Source organism: Manis pentadactyla, chromosome 16 (genome assembly GCF_030020395.1).
Source record: "Manis pentadactyla isolate mManPen7 chromosome 16, mManPen7.hap1, whole genome shotgun sequence".
NCBI lineage: Eukaryota > Metazoa > Chordata > Mammalia > Pholidota > Manidae > Manis > Manis pentadactyla.
In genome coordinates, this window is record NC_080034.1 from 10516310 (window position 1) to 10542116 (window position 25807).

The following is a 25807-nucleotide window of genomic DNA, read 5'->3' on the forward strand; positions in this document are numbered from 1 at the left end:
AGGTGGTTGGGCCCATCTAAAAATCAGACACCAAGTATCCATAATACATTACTTACATATACTTAAAGACATGAACAATGGATATTATACTGAAAAACATATGGCTTACATACTTGCAATTTTTTTTTAAATTTCAGTAAAATTTGGGGAAAACATCCTATTTCTTACCTACATTTCCAGTCATTAAGTATGAATTCTGAAAGTCCATCATCCCCATTCCAACAATGTGTATAAAATCTTCAATCACCTGCATTAACTCTATCGAGCCTGGATAAATCTACAAAAAAAACAAAGGTTGGAATAAAAAGTTTATATAATGGAATTTTAAAAAACCCAGTATAATGAGGTCATAAATAAGCTCTAGTGAAATGAAGAAATGTATGTAATGGCAACAGTGGTGTTTTGGACTAATAGTTGAGAATGGCTCCTTTCCTCACCTAAATATACCGGAACAAAGTTTGAAATTTGGGAGCTTTTTACATTTTTTTCCTTAACATCTGTATTATGGGCATTGAGAGAAGAAATTATTACTGCCATCATGAAGATATTTACAAAGTTATTCATTTAACTGCAAAATAACTAAATATCTAGGGGGAGACATTTATTTCCAATCATTATAATAGCCATGGTATGAATAACAATGTTAACAATGATTTCAGGATCGACATAAAGGTGCTTTATGTGTCCATACACACCTCCCAACACCAAGCCACCTCGCAAGGACAAATATTTTCTTAAAGACAACCCAATTCTGGCAATGGCTCATGGTGTGTGGAAACTGGAAGCCATTTAAAAGGTCATGTGAATTTTAGCATGTGTAACCCGTGGTGCTTATAAAGGCAGACTGCATCGTATAACCATATTAGAGCAGAAAGTCTTTTGAAGTGAGGTTCATTTCTTTTAGCCATTCAGCACTGCAGTAGCACACAGCCATGAAAAAAATTAAGTAGATTAGAGAGTTTTACTAGTTTTGTGTATGTGCAAAGGCCAGTGAGGAAGGAGAAGAGACACTGATTAGCAGGAAAGCATTCAGTAAGAGTTGGCAGGGGTTGGGTGGAGGAGGAAGACATGCTAGGCAGGGCAGACGGCAGGCAGGGTGTGTGCATTTTACAGGAGCTCATGACTGTACCCATCTAAAAATCAGACACCCAGGATGCACATTTTTTTCATATACCTGATGATGTGAACAATGACTATTACACTTAGAAATGTACAGCATAGATAGGTGCATTTTTTTTTTAATTTCAGAAAGATTTTGGGATAAACGTTATGTCTTTCCTACACTTCCAATCATTATTTGCATTCTGAAAGTTCAATTAGCAGCACTCCAAAAATGTGCTCTGAATTTCCATCAGCTCCAAGCTTCCGGTTACTCCTCTATTTTTTTTTTCTCTGCTTTTGTGTAGGCGTACGTGCATATGAGTATGTGTGGTGGAAGGGTAAATACAAATTTAAAATGAGAGGCTTAATTTTCCCTGTTGAAAATAAGAAGACTTCCTCTTTCAGTTCTTTGCTCCCCCATCCCTCTTCTTAGAGTATTTATTTCAGAAAATTAATAATCGTTAAGTTCATTCTCTGGTTCTTTGACATGTATGTGAATCTTTTTAAAAGCTAAATAGTCTCTTACCAGATTAAAAATCAGGAATGTCTCTCTGAAATGTAATCACCAAGGAAGACAGTGTCTCTCTCTCTCAGTCTTTGTGATAGTCTAATTTCAGCAGGAGCCCTGCTCGATGTTGCAAAACTTTCAGCCATTAAGATATAAGAAGCTTATTTTTTCTTTGAATAAGGGCAGTTTCCTAACAAGTGCTCACCCCAATTACCAGCAAATCTAGGATGAACTGTGCATAACAAATGGTGCTGCTAAATCTTCTTACCAAAGGACTAGTTGTTTGTCTTGAGGACACATTGCAATGGACTGTGTCTGGTGGGCTACACACAAGGAGGTGAGAATCCTTTTTGTCTGCAGTTTCTTAGTGGGTTGCCTGTGATGTGCATCACATTCTGGATTAAACACTTATCCAATAATAAAACTGCTTCGTTTTTTTTTTTTTCTACCTTTGTGGACAAGTTTTCTAGGCTGGTAGAAGATTTTAATTGTGTTTTCCCAACAGAAGCCAAATGTTGTAGAGCAGGGGTTGGTAAATTTTTTTCTGTAAAGCACCAGACAGTGAGTATGTTAGGCTTTGTGGAGGATGGGGTCTCTGTTAGAACGACTCAACTCAACCTCTGTCCTTGTTGCACCAAAGCAGCAGCCATATGTCAGCGACTGGGTGTAGCTATAGGGCCAAACTGTACACAAAGCAGCTGGACGTGTCAGGCTGGAAGCGGCTCACTTGCTAAGTTTACCCACTCCTGCTGTAGAAAACTTGAATTTTCAGTATAATAAGGAAATACAGAGCATAGTATCATGACTGAAGTTGAAATGGCCTGTCTTGATTGCAATGGACTTGTCCATTCCAGGTATGGTGAAGGCTTATGGAATAGTGCATATGGAATATAGTCTTTTTTCCACTGTAGTATACTATATTTTTAGTATGACACCTTAAGGAAGCATAGTTTTATCTTTTATAACCAGGGCCAATGTGCAGAAAACATGTTCTACAATGACCCTATTTGTTGCCCAAAAGTGTAAATTTTGTTTGCGAAACCTTCTGATGTCAATATTCACTACTTGATTCAGCTGGTTTTTCCAAACGCACCCAGACCTGTGTTTTATAATTTGTTTTGTTGAAGCTATTCCTTTAAAAGGAGATAAGGGGACATACAAGGAACTATCTTTGGTAGGTTTTAAACAACTCTTATTTCCATGGACATCCCCCTTTGTGCCATAATCTTGGAGACTCATTTACTATGTAACTGCATTTATGAAAATAACTTTCAGTAAAAGCTACAAAATTGTTGTTGGTGAATATCATATAGTTATAAAAGCATTAGGGATCATGACTACTAAAAAAATACTTAAAAGATAAGAATATAGCTAAGTCAAAAATCACAAGTAAACAGAGGGACTAAGGACTCAGGATTTTCCATTGATGAGAAGTTCTGCCACCACTCATTCTGTGTTCACACTGGGACCTCGCAGTAAATAACATCATCCGATGAACTGCAGTCTTGTTTAAAATAGGGTTCATACATTTGTCTTATATATACCCATAATTAACAGTCTCCAGCATTCTAGAGAGTTGTGCTTAGTCTCTGCAGCTGTGCTCTAAGGAAAGACACAGTGAATGAATGAGGCTCTCCGCTAGAGAAAAGCCAAGGACAAATATATAATTCAAACAAGTAGAAAGGGATAGATTTGGGGTCTTAATCCAAGGAGTGATTTTTCTTTTTCTTGAGAAGGCCAGAAGCACAGAATTTGTACCTGATAATAAGGCGGATCCCCACTGGACTATTTTTAGAGCTCCTGTCACAGCAGGAATCAAGGGTATGCTTTACTCCTGCAGGCCCAGTACATGATCACAGAGAGAAAGAGGCAGATGGCTCGCTTGGACCTCAGCAAAGATTTTTATTTTCAAGATTGCATTGTTCTCTTGGAATTTTTAATTAGGGTCAAGTTGAAAACTTAAAGAAGTTTAACATTCAGTTAAAATAAATTTCCATTGAGTTTTTTAAAAACATGCTTATTCTTCCTTTCTTAACCTCTAATCCACTTTTCCTGTAATTTGGAAAAAATGTTATTAACCATATGTCAGCGTAGCACAAATGGCAGTGCAAGGCATTTTAAAACAACAACTAAACCAATAAGACCACTTGCTACGCTGATCATGCATAGCAGAAAGGGACAAAAAAAAGCAGAATACAATTATTTTTATGAGAATTCATCTTTACAGCTCTTGGCTTTGAATTAAAATGCACATCTGTATATATGATCCAGAGTATATGTAGTGTTGCAGTACATGCAAATGATTTTACTAGTGAGTAATCTATAGTTTAATTTGCAATATGTGCCTTTAGATTTGCTCTTTTTTCCATAGTCTGTAGGTAGGAAAGAAACTAGTTGGCAAGTCATATAGTTTTCATGTACTAATACTTCAAAATTATAAATTACTTTAACGTGCTCAGTTTGTTCATATTTATAAATATCACTCATTTCATTAATTTTTATGATAAATCACTCATTTTCTCTAAAGTTAGTATGATATAATCTGGAATGATTTTTCAAAGTCTCCTTTTATGTTCTTGGAACAGCAAGCCATTAATTTCTCCACTTATTTCTAAAACTTTACTTAGACAACTTCATCTTAAATTTTGAAATAACTCCAGCCTTACCTGCTGTGCATCTTCCCACTTTTCCTTGTTTTCTTCATCAAGAAGGTTGCTAACTATTTGAAAGAAGTTCTGTAAATTAAATTAGATAAAAGGTTGAGTGTTACATGAGAGAATATACGTTTCGAAAACATCCATTTGAACTGATGATGTGGTAAGGATATAAATGCTTTGCAATATTGTTTTATGACCCCAATATATTATTCTAGAAGATCTCTGAGGATCCTTTCTCAGTACTGTAATTCTGGGATTTCTATGTAACTTCACATATACACCTCAGAAGACATCAGAATAGGTAAAATACTTATTTTAACTTACAACTTCCTGTTCATTATATTCTCTATAAATTATTCTGCCACACTACTGTATAATCATTCCTTACAAATAAGTGTTCTCCCTTCTGTAATGAAGGTGTCCTAAATTTATCTTTTTACATGCTATCCAGTTAATTGTGGAACTTGACCACTACTTATACCACCGTTTTGAAGAGCATCACAGTGACATAGACTATGCGCAAAGGTGACACAAATGACAGGCTTGTGGCCTGAATCCTGGCTCTGCCCTTTCTGGCTAATTTTCTTTAACTTTTACAACTGCCTATTGCAAGATTACATGAAGTTTCCTAAGTATTTGGCATATAGCACACAGTAAGTGCTCAATAAATCTTAACTATTTAAAATTATTATCCTTTACTCTGACTTTTGTGACTTGGGGTCACAGAAAACTTAAGAAATATAAAGTGACCTGATGAATTTGCCTTATGCCACATAGATGACAGTCCCTAAGTTGTGTCCTGAAGGCCTGTCCCTTCCACCAGGTCTGTATGTACTTTAGCAGAAGCCTGGTCTCATCTGACACATGAGTCAGTGCACGACTCCTGTGAGTGGAAACAACCACAATTTTTTAGCCTCATCAACCTTCCTCCCTATCTAGCTTTTCAAAACGGGCTGTTATCCTAATTTCAAATAAAGTCACCTGGGTGTTTTAAGAAGAAAAACAAACCAGCTTCATTTCCTCTTCTCTTGTGTTTCGAAGCCGTTAGTATCTATATTTAATTGCCCTATTTGTGCTATTTATTTTAATAGTTCCTAGCAATCTCATGATCGAGACATCTTTGAAGCCATGACCTCTATAAAAGTTTACAGAATATTTTATGCAACTCTTAAAACTGCATGTCTGTTTGAGACTCATTTTCAATTCGTTTAACCTTTTTGTACTACCAGCCATTTTTTCCACCTAGAATTTCCTGGTTGGAGTGGTAGCATTTAAGGGCTTAATCCATTGAGCTGTAACTCTACCTATGGGCAGAAAGAATTGACCTTCCGAGTTCTCCAATTGCCAGTGGCTGATTAACTCAGTAGGGGACATGGTGCTAATGAGGCAGAAGTTGGAGATTTCATCCCCGTACATGCCAGTTAGCTGTGCAGAGGTCCATGGCCATGGTCTGCATGCTAACCCCGGCCAGCTTCCATACAAATGCATGCAGCTGCTAACAAGAGACACCAAAAGAATGGAACCAATTTGTGCAAATGTGTCTCCATTTCTGGGAAAACATTTCACAAAGCATGTTTTGCTGAAAGCAGGTCAGTGGCTCTGCACTGCATATAAAGGCCAGTGAGCACACATCATTCCTTCATCAAAATGATCAACTCAGAGGTCAGCCTTTCTTTTAATCACCAAAGAGAGTACATAAAAGCACACAAACACACAAATTATTAAAATATACATTCAAATAACCAAACAGAGAGTATAAGAAATGTTTTATAACATTTTCCAAGGTCAATAAATCACTTCCCTAAATCAGTGTGAGAGAACAGCACACACTGTCAATAGGATTAGGGGGTGATCATTTGTGGGCCTGTGCAGGGGCTCAGTGAGTTAAGCTGGAACATCTCAGGGGGCGGAAAGGGGGTGAACATTCACGGGGAGCATGAGCCCTTCTTGTCTGTCAGTGCGTCCTCAGCACATACCCAGCCTGGCTCACAGCAAACACTTAGTAAAGCCCTACCGTGAAGGAAATAATGAAGTTACAAAGTCAGTACACCTCGGACTCTCTAAGAAGACTCAAGCATCGCTCCTCTGAGCTCGCCCTGCTCGAATCTGTCTAACATTGAAAACATCGTGTATATCAATTTACTTTGACATTTGCTCAGACTGATAGAACAGAGCAGAACCAAACAGAAAACCGTTGTGAAGAGGGGACCCGTAACATCTCAGGCCACTTGATTGATGTCTTGAGAAAAGTATGAAGCAGCTTCCAGGGCAGCAATTCCAGTGCTTGCCAGAGTCCTTGAGGAGCTCTAATTGCCACAGTACCTCTCCTGATGGTTCATGGCTCAGCACACTTCTGTCGGCCCCTGAGTTGCATCTGACGGCAAGTTTCTGTTTTATTTTGCCTTCATCGGCCCTGCTGTCCGTGGCCTAAACTGACTTGAAAGAGTGGGATGTCCTTGGCAGAGTTTGAGTTTGAAGCCTGAACTAGGCAATGTGGTTTAAAATCGCCCTACCATCTAATAACTGTGTTCCCGGGCTGGTGTTGCCCTCTACACCTTCCTTCTGCAACCTGTAAGAGAGAAATGGTAATAGCTGTCTGGCAGCGTACTTGTGAAGCTTGGAGCTAATTTCTTAGCACGATATCTGACACATGGTAAGTGCTCAATATATGGCACCTTTAGGATATTACTCCCTTTGCATTATCTTTTTTATGACTGGCAGCATGATTTGTATTTATGGCCACATTACAGTGAATGTGCACCTATAATGCTGCTACAGACTTTCACAATCAGTGGCGCTCTCCCCTTTCCTCTTTGATAGTCTCTTCCTGTCTGAGGAATTTGCACAGCCCAGAGCTTACTCACCACTAACCTCAGGGCTTATGATTTGTCCAGCAGAAACCCTCCTTCCTAAGAATGCACCCTGCAGGGGTGGCGGGCGGGTGCAGTGTTGTTAGTATCAATCACCTACACAGGAGAGGCACTGTGCCAAATGATGTGGTACACAAGGTCAGGGGGCATGACTCTGCTTTACTTTTGCAAGATGCATGATGAAAATCAGTGCAGTAAATGTATGAAAAGAGAAGCATAAATGTTTCTGCCACACTCAAAGTGTAAGTCCCAGATCTGGCCATGTGAGATGAAAAGGACACTGTATTTTATGGAAAGTGGTAAATACCTCCTTGCTCTACATCTTATTGGCTTCCACTTAACACATTTCTCATGGACTATATCCTATTTTCTATAAGTACAGTGAAGTGCATCTTAGCCCTGAGCATTTGCTTATTCCTTATGAAATAGAGTTGTAGGTGAGGCTAGTGATTTGAGCTATTTGACCCACAGGAAATGCGTTTGCCTCCTCAAAACCCAGCAGCAAAATGCCTGGACACTGAGAGGAAAGGGCAAGTGCTAAAGAAGACTTAACAGTGCAGAACTGAGAGCTTTAAGGTGTCCTGGTGGTCCTGACTAGAAATAGTGGGGGGCCACAAGAAAGGCTTAAGGCTAAACAGGGAAGAAGGGACCGGCCATTAGGGTAAGGACACAGCATGGGAGAGGCCACTGATTCTGTGACTGGCAGCTTCAAGGCCACGCACGATCTGGCCCCTTCCTGTCTCTCCAACTGAGTCTGAAGTTCCCCAGCCCCGTGCTCTGTGTACTCCAGGGGCGCTGGACTTCATGCATCCCAGACTCTGATCCCTTTCTTCAGCTGTTCTACTTCCTGTTCTTACTGAAAATACCCTTTCTAGATTTATATGCAATTTCCTTAAAAAGGATTTATAAGATCACCACTACTGCCTAAGTACACAAGGTCTGCAAATTCTCTTTTACCTTTAATTTAAATCAGTGAACATTTTTTATTTTGCATTTACCAATGCTTGGCAAAAAAATCCATGGAGAAAGGAAATAGCCAGTGCATAATCAATCATGCAAATATGTGAAGGAAGAGGTTCTATCTACCGTAAGGGGCACTTGTTCTCTCTTCTGTTATCCTGCTTTCCCAAATGCAGAGTGAATTAGCAGGACAGTCTGTGACTTCACTCCCACCTCTACATCCATGTATGGCCACTCAGCAGAACTATCCTGTATAAAGCCAAGGCTGAATAATTTGCCCTCCATCCTAACATAAAGGAGGACAGTAATGCAGGCAGCCCGCTGTACAACACCTGCTTACGGGTGGTAAACATCTGACACATCGTTGCACTGTATAGTCTTCTTCTGAAGTACATCACAATTTTTAATTATGATATTTGTATGACAATCAGTTTAGGGCATTTTCTAGCAGCCTGTGATCTAGTTGGAATTATTTCTATCTTGTTCACTCTTGTGCTCCACTCTTGTACATAGGCAAAGGTAAATACTGAAGTGTTTCAAACTGATTAGTTGCAATGTCTACTGTGTATAAGACAGTGGGTTAGGCATTGGAGAATTAAAAAAAAATCAATCAATGGCCCCACACACAATTTGCTGCTTCCTTTCCAACTCAACACCTTCCTCTGCCAATCACCCGATGCTCTCACTATATGCAGGGAAGGAGATATGACACTTGTTTGTACAGATAAGAGAACAGGTTATCCTGAATAAATATGAGATCCAACTCTTCCTATTTAAAACAGCCTTCTGAGGTCTCAAGGCCACACTGAACACAGACACATAATTCTGAGATATTGTAGGAGCTGATGAATGGAGAAGCAACACCTGTGGAAGTTGGACTGCTGAGACCCGGCGACAACCGAGGAAGGGTCTCCTCTTCCATAAATAAGCTCACGCTTTGCCAACCTCAGAAAACCTCCCCATGCACCACTAACGCCACCCCATCCCCGGCAGAATGCGTTTGGCAGCATGATTGCTGCTCTGCTCACAGAAGAACAGCCCAAGGAGAGTTACGAACACATAACCCAGGTGGCAAAGTGGAGGGCGCTTGGCAAGGAGACAGGCAGGAGAAAGGCGTGTTGCTAGGGGAAGGCATCGGTGCCCCAAGCAGTGACTGTGAAGACCTAAAGGGAGGTGGTGGATTTGCCAAGGGGAAGGCGAGGAGAGATGTGGAAAATATTGGAGAAGCAGAAATGTATTTACGTATTTGAGAAGTATTTATTGAGCACATACTGTATACCTGGCACTGTTCTACATGCTGGGAATACATGAGGGAGGCACACCAGGGCTCCTGTCCTCACAGAGCCCACACTGTAGTGGGTAGAAAAAGGCAATAAAGGAGAAAATAAATAACTGCCCAGGATGCTTTCAGATGGTGATACCAAGCCAAAATAATTTATGGGGATAGAGGGTCGGGGAGTTGTGTGCATGTGTGTTTATGCAACACTGCTTAAGGCTGAGTGGTCAGCTGGAAAGACTCTTGAAAGTGACAGCTGACCTGAAATCAGAGGATTAGAAGAAGACAGATGGAAGAAGACCCGAGGAAGAAAGTTCCAGGAAAACAAGGGGAAGACGAAGTGCAAATTCCCTGGGTAGGTGGGACAGTTTGGAGAAGCTAAGAAACAGAAAGAGGCCAGTATAGCTGGGGTGATCTTGAACAGGGGGCTGGGTGAGAAGAAGAAGAGAGAATAGTAACACAGGGTGTAAAAGATAGGCAAGGAACCAGACCAAGTGGCGTCTTGATCCTCTGCTAGTTAGATGGCATGAGGTTCATTAAAAATAAAAATCTAACACTGCTGCTGGGAGAACAAAGTGCAGCAGAGCAAGAGTGAGTGTAGGGAGGGCAGAAAGTAGTCCCCACTTTTTATTGAAGCCAGAGAGCATGGCAGCTTGTCTAAGGGGCCCAGCATGACCCGGCGACAGATTGCCCAGGAGGGAAGGTACAGAAGCAAAGATGGGTCTTTGGTTCCTGGCTCAGGTAACTCCGGGCAACATTGCAGTCAGCCACGCCAAAGAGCACAGAAGAAACAGCAGTGCGGCAAAAAAGGGAGAGAGCTTGGGTTTATCAGGCTGAGAATGAGGAAGCTATAATGCAGCTAAGAGCAGAGCTAGAAGAGAAACTATAATATAGCTAAAACACAGGCGATAGACTACAGGAAGAGAAGTCAGTAAGAGAGATGAGAGACGAGGGGGTAGAAGAGAAGCAGGAGTGACATAAAATTAATTCAGAAACAGACTCTCCACTGGGGAGATTAATCTCCAGGAGACGGACTAAGCATTTCACAAGGTAAAAATCCAAAGAGATTTTACAGCATCTTACTATGCTGATGGACAGTGACTGTGAAGGGGTATGTGGCGGGGACTTAGTGAAGGGGGGAGACTAGTAAACATAATGTTATTCATGTAATTGTAGATTAATGATACCAAAATTAAAAAAAAAAATCCAAAGAGAGCTCAAGATTTGGTGCAGTCAATCTCATGTATCTTTACAGCCTCTATGCATTTGGCCAATGGCCTTGACACAAGTCCATGAACACACCTGGGTTATAGATGAAGGCATGTATAACAATGTGATCTGGCTGTGACCCTACTTTTTTAGTCTCCTCTTCAAGAGAGCAAGTTATTTTCAAAGAAATGAAATTATTATATAAATAATCTTGGGCTTGCATTAATGTATTTTTTTAATTAAACAAGCCCTAAAGCTTGCTTTAACTGTATTTGTTAACAACCGGATAGACAAAATAACTCACAGTTGTCACGACAGTCACGACACTATGGTTTAGACCTTTAATCTAGAATGTCTGCCCAAGGAGCATATTGACTAGTCATTGGCAGTTAGGAACTATCGAGGCTTCAGGAAGGCAAGAGATTATGGCAGCGGATGGCCCCTGGCAGGTTTCAGGGGCCAAGACATGTGCGGAGCATGAGACAAGAAACCAAGTCCCTAGAAAACCAGGGACAAACTGGGAGGTAGATTTTGGGAGTATCAAGGTCCGTCGTGGGGTCCACACAGGCTGGAAGACCGGGTCTAGAAAGCTGTGGTCAGAGGGCTCCTGCCAGCCGGGCTGGGCTCTCTGAGCTCAGCCATTACCTCTGCAGACCTAGAGGACGGTGAGAACACGTTATTGAAGCAAACATTCCCTAATGCTCACTAATTTAGGAGGAAACAAAGCCAAAGGCTGAAGGACACCTTTGTTTATTTCTTCTCCATTCAGTCACAGATTTCACAGAAAACAACGTCAGGACACCGTTCCAGGAATCAGTTTGTGTTTCACACTAATCTCACTGCTTGCCAGGAGGCAAGACAGTGTGACCTGTGGTTTCTGAGTAGCTTGGATGGGCGATTTCTTAAACAATGCGGCCAGTCTCGGCGGGCTAAGCTTAGGAGCAAGCACTCCGGCAGGAGGTAGCAGTTACCTGCTCTGAGGTGCAGCAGATGGGGAGGCCAGGTGGCGAGCAGAAGCCGTCCAGCCTTCCGTGCTTTGGGGCACGAGAGGGGTGCTGCTCTGGGGCCTCATTTACAGATGAAAGGCAAAAACGTTAGTGATGCTAATACGATTAAATATGTTCAATGATGATTCCCCAGAGCTGGCCTGGCTGAGCCGCCAAGGATACATGAACACCCCAACTCGGGGTGGCAAAGTCCTCAGACCCAGACAGGCGGTGCTGCTATAAGGGATGAGGTAATGACTGATCACCCAGATTTGGGCAGGCCTGGCGGGTACATCAAAGGGTCAGCATGTGCAAGAAGCAGGCACACGTCACAACTTGTCCCTGGTGTCACCACAGGCAGCAGCAAGAGCAGGTCCTGTCTGGGGAAGATGCCCAGCACATTCCTCATTGCTAAAGGGACATTGTCCCAGGCCTTCACGACTCCCTGTAATGGGCTGCACTGGGTCTGCTCAAAGCCTGTATCCTGAAGCCCTAACTCTCAGTACCGCAGACATGTCAGTATTTGGAGATAGAGCCTTTGAAGAAGTAATTAATTTAAAATGAAGCTGTTAGAGTGGCCCTGGTGCAACCTGGTGGGTGTCCCTCTAAGTGGAGATGAGGACACACAGAGATACCTGGAGGGCTCACACACAGGGAGGAGGCAGCCACTCGTGCCAGCCAGGGAGAGAGGCCTTGAGGACACAGGCCTGGGACACCCGATCTTGGACTTGAAGCCTCCACACTGTGAGAAAACAAATCCCTGTTGTTTAAGTCACTTAGGCTGCGGTATTTGTAATGGCAGCCCCAGCAAACTAATGCATTTCCCAATAACTGTTCAAAAGATAAAGCTTTGATCATAAGTGGAACCACAATAGAAAACTATCTGTATATTGCTGATGAACATTTCAATATTTTCTTGACTCAAGAAAATAATGAGGAATTCAGAAGGGATGAAACTGCTATCAGATATTTCATTGTATTTTTCTAAACTTGACCAAAATAACTTAGTTATATTACTTGGCATTCACTAGCTCATAGGCTGCAGCCATTTTCTAAAGTTTGTTCATAGTAGGACTGAATCATGTCGATTTGTGAGGCAAGATTTGTTGCTTAATATCTCATCTATTACGGAAGTCATTTGGTGTTGAATTTCTCATTTTCACCTTTATCATCAGGGTCAGGTTTAAGTGCTACCTGAACAGGGCCCTGAGTCAGACAAGGCTCTCTCTGCCACAGAGGGACAACAGAGAATCCTCTCAGGCTGCTACGCCTTGAAAATAGCAGCGTTCATGACTTGGAGTGACTGTCAGCTGGGAGCTGTGGCCTATTCACAGCCGGGTTCCTGAGAACCCTGGGTGCTGGTGTTCGCCAGCCCCTGCATCCACTTGCTGTCTGGCGTTAGAATGGCCTTGCGAGGTCAGCTGTAAGGACTATGCTTCTCTGACTCCCGTTTCCTTGACACCTTCCCTGCTGTTCTCTGGAACAAGTGGGGGGAGAAAAACAGTGCCCGTACTTCCCTAGGTGGTGCCGTGAACAACACCTGCCTTCCTTTCTTTACGGCAGAGATACCAAGATACACAGCTGCACAGGCAGAAGACAACTGTGGTCCAGAGATGCTTCAGGGTTTTGCTCCATCAGAATTCTACCTTCTTGTGTAATAAGGGGAGCTACACTTCTTGACCTTTTCCTGTGTGCTACATACTATATAAGTTTTACATAGTTAATTTAAGGCTCACATTAGCCCTGTGAGGTCGGTATGGTTATCCCATATAGTGGAAAAGAAAACTGAGTCACAGAGAGGTTGATAACTTATCTTGCATCACACAGCTAACCAGTAGCAGAGCCCTGACCTGAAGCTCAGGATTCTGCCCTCAGAACAGGCACTCAGTCACGTCACTCTGCTTTCTTCCCTGCCTCCCATTCTTTTGTTCAGGGAAATGATTACCCTTTCTGCTGCACAATGCTCTTTCAGCAGAGGATCGCAAGGCATCAGGTTGCATGCAGCTTGAACGCTAGAGTTGTATTTGTATTGTAATTCCAAACCAAAAGAACCTTCTTAGATCTTACCTAGTCAAGACAATTAGAGTATCTCCATGGATGAGAGTTACCATTACATGATGGCATTATATTATTATAGTAATAGTTGCTTCTACATTTATCAGTCCACTCTTCTGCATGTAAAAGGTAACAATGAAACCAAGGCACTGACACCGGAGGATCCTCACAGGGTGATGAATGCTACTGACGGGTAGCATGAGAGAGATCTATGGTGCAACATATACGCTTGCTCAGCCTCAGCAAGAGTTCTAGGAGAGAAAATGCTTGACTTATCTCAAATCACTAATTCTGCTTTCCATTTAATTCCTTGACCACTTGACTGAAAATTTTATTTAGAATATAGATTTTATTTAAGAAAGAAATTGGAAGCTGAGGTTTGAGCTTCCTATTTAATCTCAGTCATTAGGAAATATATTTCTCAAGCCTAGGGCATGTGTTAGATAAACGAAGGAGTCTCAGATGTTGAGTGATAAATGCTTTGAGGATCATGACCGACTTTTCATAATGAAATAGAAAAGAATAGAGAATGGTAGAGTGTATTACAAATAGTAAAGGTAACTGTGATTTTGTAAAACTAGTTTCCCATCATCTATTGATGTGAACTGTGTGCTTAATGTGGGTCATAGTCAAAAACAATAGAGTTAGACCAATAGGAGTTTTGTCAGGGAACAGAAAGATAACTGAGTAGAGACAAATTCTTGTGTTGGTGAGTTTGAGGGTCACGGCACACTAAGAGTCTCTGTGGATACCTCCACGTCTGTATTCTTTCTAACGTTTTTTTTCTTTATCTCCCAAATATAAACTGCCTTAAGGGCCTACCATTTCATTCCATTAAGAGACCGTGCCTCCCCTTCTGATCCACAGGCACGAACACGCTTTCGTCTTTCCTCACCTCTACAGCACACCCACAGCCTCTATGGATTTCTCCCCTGCCATCTTCCTTTCTCACTAATCCACATTATCTACCTCTGCCAGACCATTTTTCCAAAAGTACCGCTTACATTTAGTAATGTTGATTACAGAGAATGAAGTTTAAACTTGTCTCTGGCCTTCCTTGACTCTTCTGACCACATGATCTTCATTTTCCAACATGCATCCCATTTTCTACAGACATTTTCTCTTGCATGTGCTGTGCTCATACCATTTCCATGCCTTTGACTGTACAGCCGAATAACTGTTTTTTTGCCTCTCATTTCTCCAAATTCTATTGCAAGTCCAACCTCTCCCATGAATTCACTTCTCACTGTAGTTCTCACCTCTGTTTCTAGAATTCTTAGAGGTGAGACGTACTCTACGTACACTTCTCTTCCTCCTCACCACAGTCTAGCTTCATTTGTAACTTATTTTTTTCCTTCAATGGTTTTGTAAGTGGCTTGAGAGAGGCATCCATCTTTTACTTTTATGTTAAAAGTTGCAATACTAGCAATTATGGCATTACAGAGTTATGGTACTGAGAGTATGTGCCAGACACTTCATAAATATTATTATGTATTTAACTTGTAATATTTCTAAGCCTCACAACAACCCTGGAAAATAATTACTGTCGATCTTCATTATCTGTGGAGCCTATATTTGCAAAGGCAACCACTCACTGAAATGTATTTGTAACCCCCAAATCAAAACTCACAGTGCGTTCATGGACATACACAGAGTGGCACAAAATTTGAGTTGCCCAAGGCTCAAGTACCCAGCAGAGTTTGAACATGGTGATACTCTTTTTTCTTCAGCCTGTATACTGTGAACAAAGGGTATTTTCATGTCTATTTAATGCCCAGGGTTTTGTTTGTTTGTTTTTCATATTTTTTATGCTTTTTTGATAATGTCACTGGTTAAAATGGCCCCCAGAGTTGTGGTGAAGGACTATTTCATAATCCAAGAAGGCTGTGATGTGCCTCACAGAGGAAATACGTGCTAATAAACTTTATTCAAGAATGTGTTATAATCTCTTGGCTGTTGAGTTCAATGTTAATGGCTAACAATATACATGAAGTAGGGTGTCTTTGAACAGAAACACACAGAACACAAGGTCAGGTATTCACACATGGTGGATGAAAGTGGTGTGACTGGACCATGAAAGGGGTCTCCTCCCATATTTCCCCTAGTGCCCATGACTCCGTGCTTGTTGACGTGGTGTTCGCTGCACCTTCACAGACCGTAGCTACCACGAATAGTGAGAACAGACTGGACTGCTATTTCTTCTTTAGATATGAAGAAGTAAGGTAGAAGAAGGTTAAGTATGTGTCTGAAGACACCAAGATAGTTACTGGACAAGCCGGGAATCTAACTGGTGCATGTCCATGTTACCTTTGCCAAGTCTCGTGGTTCCTTGAGTGCCGGGTGCAAACTCAATCCTCTCCTGCTAGGCTGAGCCTGAGAGTCAATCCCCTGCAGATACAGTTCACGATGAATTCTCGCAGCAGTTAAAATACATTCATAGACAGAGTTTCCTTTTTCTTTTTTTCTCTCTGAATCAGATGTTCAGAGTAGTTTTCTTCTCTCTTTGTGAAGCAATGTCAAGTTCCCTAATATTACTATTATCTGTATTAGTTCATTAATTACTTCAACAAATATTTGAGTTTCTACTTGCTTCATGAGCCAGGCCAAGGGACATAACAGTCTCTCAATAAGTTTAAAATTTATGGCTGCAGGCAGGCCTGGACACAAATAATTATATGGTTCTAGGAGAGATGTGCTCTACCTAGTAGGGAGATTTACAAGGTTTCTAAAGGCCAGACAAGAAGGAAAAAAATGAATTCTGCCTAGGATTTGATGAGAAAACTCTGGAGTGGAAATGATTTTCCAGCCGGATCTTGAAGGAACTTGCATCGAGCTGGAAATGGGAAGGATCAGTTAAATAGATAACTAACGTGAGCAGAGACGGGGAGACAGCACAGTGCCCCAGGGTTTAGAAAAGAACATGCGTAAAGGGAAATGACTTGGAAGACTTTTTTCTACCAGTTTCCAAAAACAAAACAATCATGCTCTCCCATTCTGAGACATACAAGCGCACTTAATGTTTTATCCCAATTTTAGCAAATTGTAGCAATTCTTTCATCAATATCTCAAATCAATTGTTTAGTGGATCTGGCATTACTAGGCATTTTAAATAAAATGCTTCTCACATGACTACACTTAAAAAAATGTATTCTCCTTAGACAGTTTTACTTAATCTTTCTTTGGTCTGTTCATTTCTTAGTTTAAAAAAGGGATAAAAAAACTGAGAATTATTAATTCTGTTAATTAATTCAACATTTGTTGAACATGTTCTATGGTCAAGATTCTACGCTAAATCATGTTTGTGGAGGGGAGCTGGAGCTTGGCTGGGACCCAAAAGGGGCAAGGAAAAGTTCTTCTTTCTCAAGGACTTACTAACGAGTGCTATTAATATGAAATACACAGAGAAAGTGCTGCTGGAGATCAGAGGTCCAGAGCAGCAAGGGATTATAGAAGATTGAGACCGACTGAGACAGTCTGAAACCACAGAGGAAGTAAAGGCCCCAAGGCAGAGAGCACAGAGTGCCTTCAGGAGGCAGACAGCGGCTCCTCTGCTCACGTCTGTGAAGAATAGCACATGCGTGTGGCTGGAAAGAGAGGGAATCTGCACACTGTGGAATAGACCAGAGGGTGAGAGAAAGACACTGGGCTGTCAGTCAGGGGCCTCAGAGCCCCACTGAAGGTTTCTAATAAGGAGTGACATAATCAAAGCTGTCCTCGGACAATTAATAGGACCGTGGTGTACAGGTAGATAGAGATGTAGGTAAAGACCTGGGAGTGGATAAAGCAAAGAGGCCATGGAAGTACTGCAGGCTGAGATAACTGGCTGAATTAGGGAAACAGCTGTGGGAAGAGGAGGAAAGCATGATGGAAAAGCAGACATATCCTAGAGGAAAGCCGAAGAAGGATAAGGTCAAGATAGCATTACAATTCCAGCCTGCGGACTGTGAATTTTACAAGAAGTAGAAAATGCAAGAGAACTTAGAATTCAGGATGAGTTTAGTTTATGCTGTATTGAGCCCGAGGTGCTACCCAATCAGAAAAGTCCACAGCCCTTGGAAATAGAGAATTGAAGTTTATGTCAGGTTCAGAAGATACTGCATAAGGCTGTAACCAGAGCTTACAATTGAACCAAGACACTGAATATATATAAAAGACTTCTGTCAAATTGTTTGTGGAAAGTAGAATAAAAGAGGTATAAAGTTCTCTGGGATTCCAGAGAAGAGAAAGATCATTTTCAGATGGACCATGGGGCTTGCTGGTCTGGCGTTCATAAAGACTGCTCGAGCTGGCCTAGGAGTTTGAGGCAGAGACAGAAGCAGCAGCAATCTGGGAGAGGAAGCATTTCAGGAGCCTGAAAAGACAGATGCCTGTGGAGACAACAGATCAGGAAACCACAGTCCCCATGTGTGAAGGAATGACCAGGACACCACCGTGCTCAGAACTGTGTGTGTATGTGGAGGACTGGGAGAAAGAGCAGCGAGGAAACGGAGGGACCTGTTCCCAACCATGCTGGCAGGACAACAGAACAACGGGCCAAATCGCTCTGTGTAAGTCAAACCAGCTCATGTCCACTGAGTCCGTGCACTCTAGTGAGTAGTTCAATCAAAGATGTTCCCGTACCCTGGTAATCTTCATTTCCTGAATCTCAGCACCTAAAAATCTTAAAATCCCTGCATCTGGAGGGTTAGCAGAGGCCTGGGAGAACATACAGGAGAGCAGCCTGCCTGATGTTTCGACTGTGAACACAAAGCATCTGAGTTCTTTTGAAATTACAACGTGTACTTTGGGTCAAAGACTTCAGATGTTATTTTTCAATGTAAATGCTAATAGAAATATTTCAGCTACATACTACAGGGAGAAATTGTACTTGACTGACTTTATTAACTTTTTAAAATGGGAAGGATTTCTCATTCTTTGTAAGGAAAAAACATCTTTGAACTGCCCAAATGATGGTCACTTCCACCCCGCCCCCATTTGTATTTTAACAATCAAAACGGTATCCCCGGACACTGGTGATGCAGAATAGAAGACAGCACCAACGAGCCTCCTGCAGCTGCTTTTAGTAGCAGTTGCATGTAATTTAAGTAATATATGTACCTCTATACAACTCGAGGCATGAATATTATTTATGAATGATTCCATGTTTCCAAAAACCTCCTTTTCCTCTTTCCCTCAGATGCTGATTAAAACAAAAGACAAAAACAAATGAAAAAACAAAAAACAAAAAAACCCCTCTGCACTCTCCACATGAAATTCAAATAAAACTCCCAAACGAGTAGGCTGAAAGAAAACCACCTGCTCTGGGAGGGCTGCCAAACCTTAATGTTAATGAACTTTATGCAGAGATACAGGAAGAGCATTTCACTAGAAATGCAGGAATTAACTCACGCTTGGCAGGGGTAGATGCTAGCCTACAGCGCAAAAAGAGTTCATCTGAAATGCAAACAAGAGTTGCATTAAATATGCTTTGTCTGCCATTCAACAAGCTTTATTTTAATGGCAAAGGCAATATTGAAACTGGGTGAGTACTTGAACTTTTTTACAGAAATAAATGCTGTTGCTCTAGAAATCTTCCATGACAAGAAAAATATGCGATGAGAAGTTACTGAATTTATTTTTCTATCCAAAATAATTCTCTACAAAATTAAATATGACCCCACAAAATTAAGTATGACCTTCCCTAATCTAAGAGCAAAACTCCAAACAAAACTCTGTCTTCTTTACATGTTACAGTTAATGTGCTTTCATTATGTTTAATGTACTTTAATAGCCTCTTATGGCAAGATGGTGATATTAAACATGGGAATAAAGTATCTGTGATGCAACCTTGAATTTGCTAAACTGCCTTCATCTGAGGTCTCAAAACACTTCACACACATTCTCATTCAGTATCTCCTTGAGGTGTGTGAAGGCATGTCTTGGGGTTGAGGACACTGAGGTTAGAATGGCTAAGGGGACAGAGGTCCTTTCCAGGGCTCACACTAAGCACAGCCCGGATGTCAGCAGGGCTGAGAGCTCTTTCCCTGCAGGCCAGAGGCTGCACTGGCTTCTCAGGGCCAACAATTGATTGCATCTTCACTAGTCTTTTCTATCATGGGATTGTCTTCCTTACCTGGACACCATCAGATGCAGGGATGTAACTTGCTCTTTTGAACGTGTCTGTCACATTTCTGAGGATTTCCACGGACATCAGAAGATCTCCGGCATAGAAATTTTTCCTCTGAGTTAAATCCAACAGTGTCTTGGTCACTTGGGACATCCCATCACCTGCCAGCATCCGCTGCCCCTTAGCAAGGTGTTCTTTGATCTGTGATGGTCAAAAGAACAGAATAAACATCAGAATCTTCATTATAATTTTTCTACATATTTTCATCAAATAAATGTATTTACAATTGTTGAATCAACTTCAAACCAGGATTGCAATCCTTGAGGGGATTTCAAAGCTGTAAATTGTGTGTATCTTACACTCAGATAATGAACATCCAGCATGCAAAAAAATAAAAATGAGTGTATAAACTTTGGCAGGTTGAGGGACTAGACTTTCCTAGTTCTAAGAATACACAATTTAACACATTGAGGGAGGTGTGTAATAATGTAGGTTTTTAATTGAAGTTAAAACAAAAAATACTTTTGCATGTGGCAAACATGGGAGATCACTCAGTAAGATGTGATCAAAGATGGGAGATTATAAACAGTTCAAAATGCACATTTTTATTAACAAGCTGAGCTTAATAATTTTTGCCTTGCCTCTTAAACACATCTTTACATAGCAGCAAAAAAAAAAGTTTGTCACAAGGACACTTTAGCTGGACCTTTGAGAGGTCTACTATGATGTCATTACATGATCAAAAGTTACATTGTTTTAAGTTAATTTCAAGAGGAAATAAACAAAAAACAACCAAAAACAATTCTCAGGTCTTCAGCAGCAGAATGACTAGTAAGAGGCACAGTTTAAATTAGTTTGATGGCCAGAAAAAGCTGCTGTCAATTTTCATATTTGCTTAGCTACGAGTTTAAGGGAAGAAACGCATCTTAGAATGTGAATGGTAAGGTAAGAGAGAATAAAAAAGAGATCATAATGATCCACTATACTTTTACTTGTTTACTAAAAGGATAATTTTTATCATTCTGTTGCTAAATTTGGGATAAAATGATCATAACAAAAGATCATGAAATAACCAAGAACTAACACACCAGAGACATACTGTAAAAGAAAGGTTAACATGTAATAGTTGTAATTATCAATTTCCCAGTAAGAAACATGCCAATAAATCCTTTACTATATGGCAATCAAACCAAACTAATCCATAAATTAGCAATTTTCTTAAAATGTATTTTTAAAGGTGTTGTCTTGACACTTCAGCTCCTAAAACTCTAAGAACATTTTGGTAAAATAAAATCTTCAGAGTCATACTCTATGTCCGCTGAGTTACGCTAAAAACATAATATATTTCAGCAGTTTATTTCTTCCCATTTTCTTCTTTCATTTTTTTTTTCTTGTCTCCCCTCAGTGGCAGCCATCAGCCACTGACTAAGTCCCAAAGGTAAGTATGACCTCAGTGATCTAGCACTGACTGATCTCTTTAGTCTCAATACCCATTGCTATGGAATGGCAACATATTTAATATGCTATGGAGACAGCTGGTCAATCAGACGTGACCTTCAGAGTATAAGTCGGCTGGTTTGCCACAATGATATATACCACCAGGTTGAACTCCAGGCCTGTCTCTAAGCTCCTTATAACTATTTGCAATTTTCTGTTCAGGTCATGTGAATGTTTCTACAACTTCTTCTTTTTGCAGTGGATATTCTATCCTTCTCCATTACGTTATCTCATGTTTATACACCACTCAGATTTAGTCCTATTTCTTCTAAATACCTAAACTGAGTTAATCAGCCCCTTTTCTTTTTTTTTTTTTTAATAATTATTTTTTTTATTGAAGGGTAGTTGACGCACAGTATTACATTACATTAGTTTCAAGTGTACAACACAGTGGTAGAACATTTATATACATAATTCGAGGTTCCAGCTATCACCCTACCAGGCTGTTACATTATCTTGACTATATTCCTTATGCTATACATTACATCCCGGTTACTTATTTATTTTACCATTGGAAGTCTGTCCTTTTTTTTTTTTTTTTTTTTGTGAGGGCATCTCTCATACTTATTGATCAAATGATTGTTAACGACAATAAAATTCTGTATAGGGGAGTCAATGCTCAATGCACAATCATTAATCCACCCCAAGCCTAATTTTCGTCAGTCTCCAATCTTCTGAGGCATAACAAACAAGTTCTTACATGGAGAACAAATTCTTACATAATGAATAAGTTACATAGTGAACAGTACAAGGGCAGTCATCACAGAAACTTTCAGTTTTGCTCATGCATTATGAACTCTAAACAGTCAGTTCAAATATGAATACTCATTTGGTTTTTATACTTGATTTATGTGTGGATACTACATTTCTCTCTTTATTATTATTATTTTTAATAAAATGCTGAAGTGGTAGGTAGATACAAGATAAAGGTAGAAAACATAGTTTAGTGTTGTAAGAGAGCAAATGTAGATGATCAGGTGTGTGCCTGTAGACTATGTGTTAATCCAAGCTAGACCAGGGCAATAAAACGTCCACGTATGCAGAAGATTTCTCTCAGAACAGGGGGGGTGAGGTTCTAAACCTCACCTCTGTTGATCCCCAATTTCTCACCTGATGACCCCCCTGCGACTGTGCCTGTCTTAGGTTGTTCCTCCCTTGAGGAATCTTACCCGTCTCTGGCTAACCAGTCATCTTCCGGGGCCATACAGGGAAATGTGAAGTTGGTAAGTGAGAGAGAAGCCTTATTGTTTGAAAAGGTTAGCTTTTTACATCTTTGCATATTTATGCCCTGTGAATCAGCCCCTTTTCTGTGCTATCTTCCTATTTTATACATGTATCACTATACCATCCTGAATTAATCATTTGCTTATATGTCTTTCACCCCAGTAGGCCTTCTGAACCGTGAGGGTAGGTTCCCTGCATCACTCATAGATTTAGAATATAGCATGGTAAAAATCTGTTAGAGCAAGTTAACTTATGATGTCCTTACTATAACCTTACCATGTAATACAATGGGATGGGCTTTGGAGCCAGGGCTGCCTATGTTTTTATTTTAGACTTTTTGACTTATTACATATGTTATTGAACCCATCACAGACTCAGTTTGCTATGTGTCCTCTAAGATTTAAAAAACATGCCTATATAGTTAAAAAGTTCTAAAAATATATATATTTTTAAATTTAAATGAACCCACACAAGCCTAAAATAGTTAGCACAAGCTACTGCATACAGGAAAACTTCTTGTCTCATCATGACCTGTGTGGCCTTCATGATCTGGTTCCTGGAGAATTTAATATTTTTCCCCTCATTCACAGTGCTCTAATCATTCTGTCTTTTGATCCCTTCAACAGCATTAATTACATCCCTGTCTCAGGGCTTTTGCACTTACTTTTCCTTTTGCCTAGAATAGTCTTCCCACAAAGATCCACATGTTTTTCTATCACTTCCTCAGACAGGTCGTACCTGACACCCTGTCTAAATGGTATGCTTATCATTCTCAATCATGTTACCCTTCTACAAAATGCTCAGACTTACCAGCCATTGTGCATCTGTCTCTTCACTTACTTGTTTTCTGCATTCCCTATTAGAATATAAGCCTTGTGCTTTGAACAACACATTAGACCAGATGGACTTAACAGATATATATGGAACAAAACAAGTCTCAATAAATTTAAGAATATTTAAATTATATGAAACATCTTTTCCAACCACATGGTATGAAACTGAAAATCAATTACAAGAAAAAACTGGAACTCACATAGGGAAACTAAACCACATACTTTTAAACAACCTATGGGTCAAAGAATAAATCAAAGAGGAAATAAAAAAATACCTGGAGACTAATGAAAATAGAAACATGACAGTTCAAAATCTTTGGGGTACAACAAAATCATTCTAAGAGCGATGTTTACAGTGATACAGGTTTACCTGGGGTAACAAGAAAAATCTCAGATAAACAACCCTACATCTAAAGGAACTAGAAAAAGAACAAACAAAGCCTATAGTTACTGGAAGGAAGGGAAAAAAAAGATCAGAATGGAAATAAATGAAATAGACACTAAAAAAATACAAAAGATCAGTGAAACCCAGAGCTGGTTTTTATAAAAGAATGAACAAAATTGATAAACCTTTATCTAGATTCACCAACCAGAAAAAGGAGAGGAGAACTCAAATAAAATCAGATGAAAGAGGAGAAGCTACAGCCACAGATATACAAAGAATTACAAGAGAATACTATGAAAGATGATATGCCAACAAGTTGGACAACCTTGAAGAAATGGATAAATTCCTAGAAATGTACAATTTCCCAAGGTTGAAGTAGGAAGAAACAGAAAATCTGAATGGACCGATTACTAGTAGTGAGATAGTATTGGTAATCAAAAGACTCCCAACAAATGAAAGTCCGGGATGAGATGGTTTCACAGGTGAATTCTACTAAGCATTCAAAGAAGAGTTAATACTTATCTTTGAATTATTCCAAAAAATTAAAGAGGGAGAAATGCTTACAAGTTCATTTTTCATGACCAGGATTACCCTGATACCAAAACTAGATAAAGACATTACCACAAAAAAAAAAAAAAAGAAAGAAAAGAAAATTATAGACCAATATCCCTGATGAGAGCAGATGCAAAGGTCTTCAACAAAATATTAGCAAACTTAATTCAAAAAATATATTAAAAGGATCATTCACCACAACCAAATGTATTTATTCCAGGGATTAAAGATAATGGTTTCAACATCTGCAAATCAAACAGTGTGAGGCACATTAACAGACGGAAGGATAAAAATCATACAATTGCCTCAAATGATGCAGAAAAGCATTTGAGAAAATTCAATATATATTCATGACAAAAATGCTCAACAAAGTGGGTATGGAGGTCATACACCTAATATAATATAGGCCATACATGACAATCCCAAAAGTAATATAATAGTCAATGGTGAAAAGATGAAAGTTTTCCTCTGTAATCAGAAACAAGAAAGGGGTGCCCATTCTCATCACTTTTATTCAACATAGTACTGGAAGTCCTAGTAACTGCAGTGAGACAAGGAAAAGAAGGAAGAGACATCCAATTATCAAGTAAGAAGTAAAATTATCACTATTTGCAGATTAACTTGACATACAGAAAACCGTAAAGACACCACCAGAAACTCTAGAACTAATGAATGAATTCAGTAAAGTTACAGGACACAAAATCAATGTACAGAAATCTTTTGCATTTCTATATACTAATAACAACCTAGCTGAAAGTGAAATTAAGAAAACAATTCCATATACAATTGTATCAAAAAGAACACAATACATAGGAAAAAATTTAACCAAATAGGTGAAAGACCTATACTCTGAAAACTATAAGACACTGGTGAAAGAAATGGAAGACAACACAAATAAATAGAATAATATTCCATACTCACGGATTGGAAGATTTCATATTGTTAAAATGGCCATACTACCCAAAGCAATCTACAGTTTCAGTGTAATCCTTATCAAAATACCGGTGGCAGTTTTGACAGAACTAGAGCAAATAATCCTAAAATTTGTATGGCACTACAAAATACCCTGCCTGAATAGTCAAAGCAATCTTGAGATAGAAGAACAAAGCTGGAGTATCATATTCCCTGATTTAAAATTATACTACAAGACTACAGTAATCAATACAGTATGTTACTGGCACAAACACAGACACATAAATCAGCAGAACAGAACAGAGAACCCAGAAATAAATCTACACTTATCTGGTCAATGAATCTATGACAAAGGAGGCAAGAATATACAATGAGGAAAAGAGTGTCTTCAATAAATAGTGATGACAAAACCGGATGGCTACATGCAAAAGGATGAAACTAGACTACTGTCGTACATCACACAGAGAAATAAACTCAAAATGGATTAAAGACAACAATACAAGACCTGAAACCATAAAACTCTTAACAGAAAACATGGGCCATAAATTCTTGAACATTAGCATTAGCTATTTTCTCTGGATGTGTCTCTCCAGAGAAGGGGAAAAAAGACAAAATAAACAAGTAGTCTATATCAGAGTAAGAAGTTTCTTCACAGCAAAGAAAACCACCAACAAAA

At 39.9% G+C, this 25807-nt stretch overlaps 1 protein-coding gene across 3 annotated transcripts in view; it reads right to left on the reverse strand.

Moving 5' to 3' along the window:
* ADGRB3 (adhesion G protein-coupled receptor B3) overlaps window positions 1-25807 on the reverse strand; it is a 669309-nt gene that overhangs the window by 331417 nt on the left and 312085 nt on the right. For all 3 annotated transcript variants that reach the window (XM_036916256.2, XM_036916253.2, XM_036916255.2), the window contains 3 exons: window positions 19735-19929; window positions 4276-4344; window positions 169-277 (listed from right to left, as the gene is read on the reverse strand). In XM_036916256.2, coding sequence (XP_036772151.2) covers window positions 169-277; window positions 4276-4344; window positions 19735-19929 — 373 coding nt within the window. The remainder of the gene's footprint in view (window positions 1-168; window positions 278-4275; window positions 4345-19734; window positions 19930-25807) is intronic.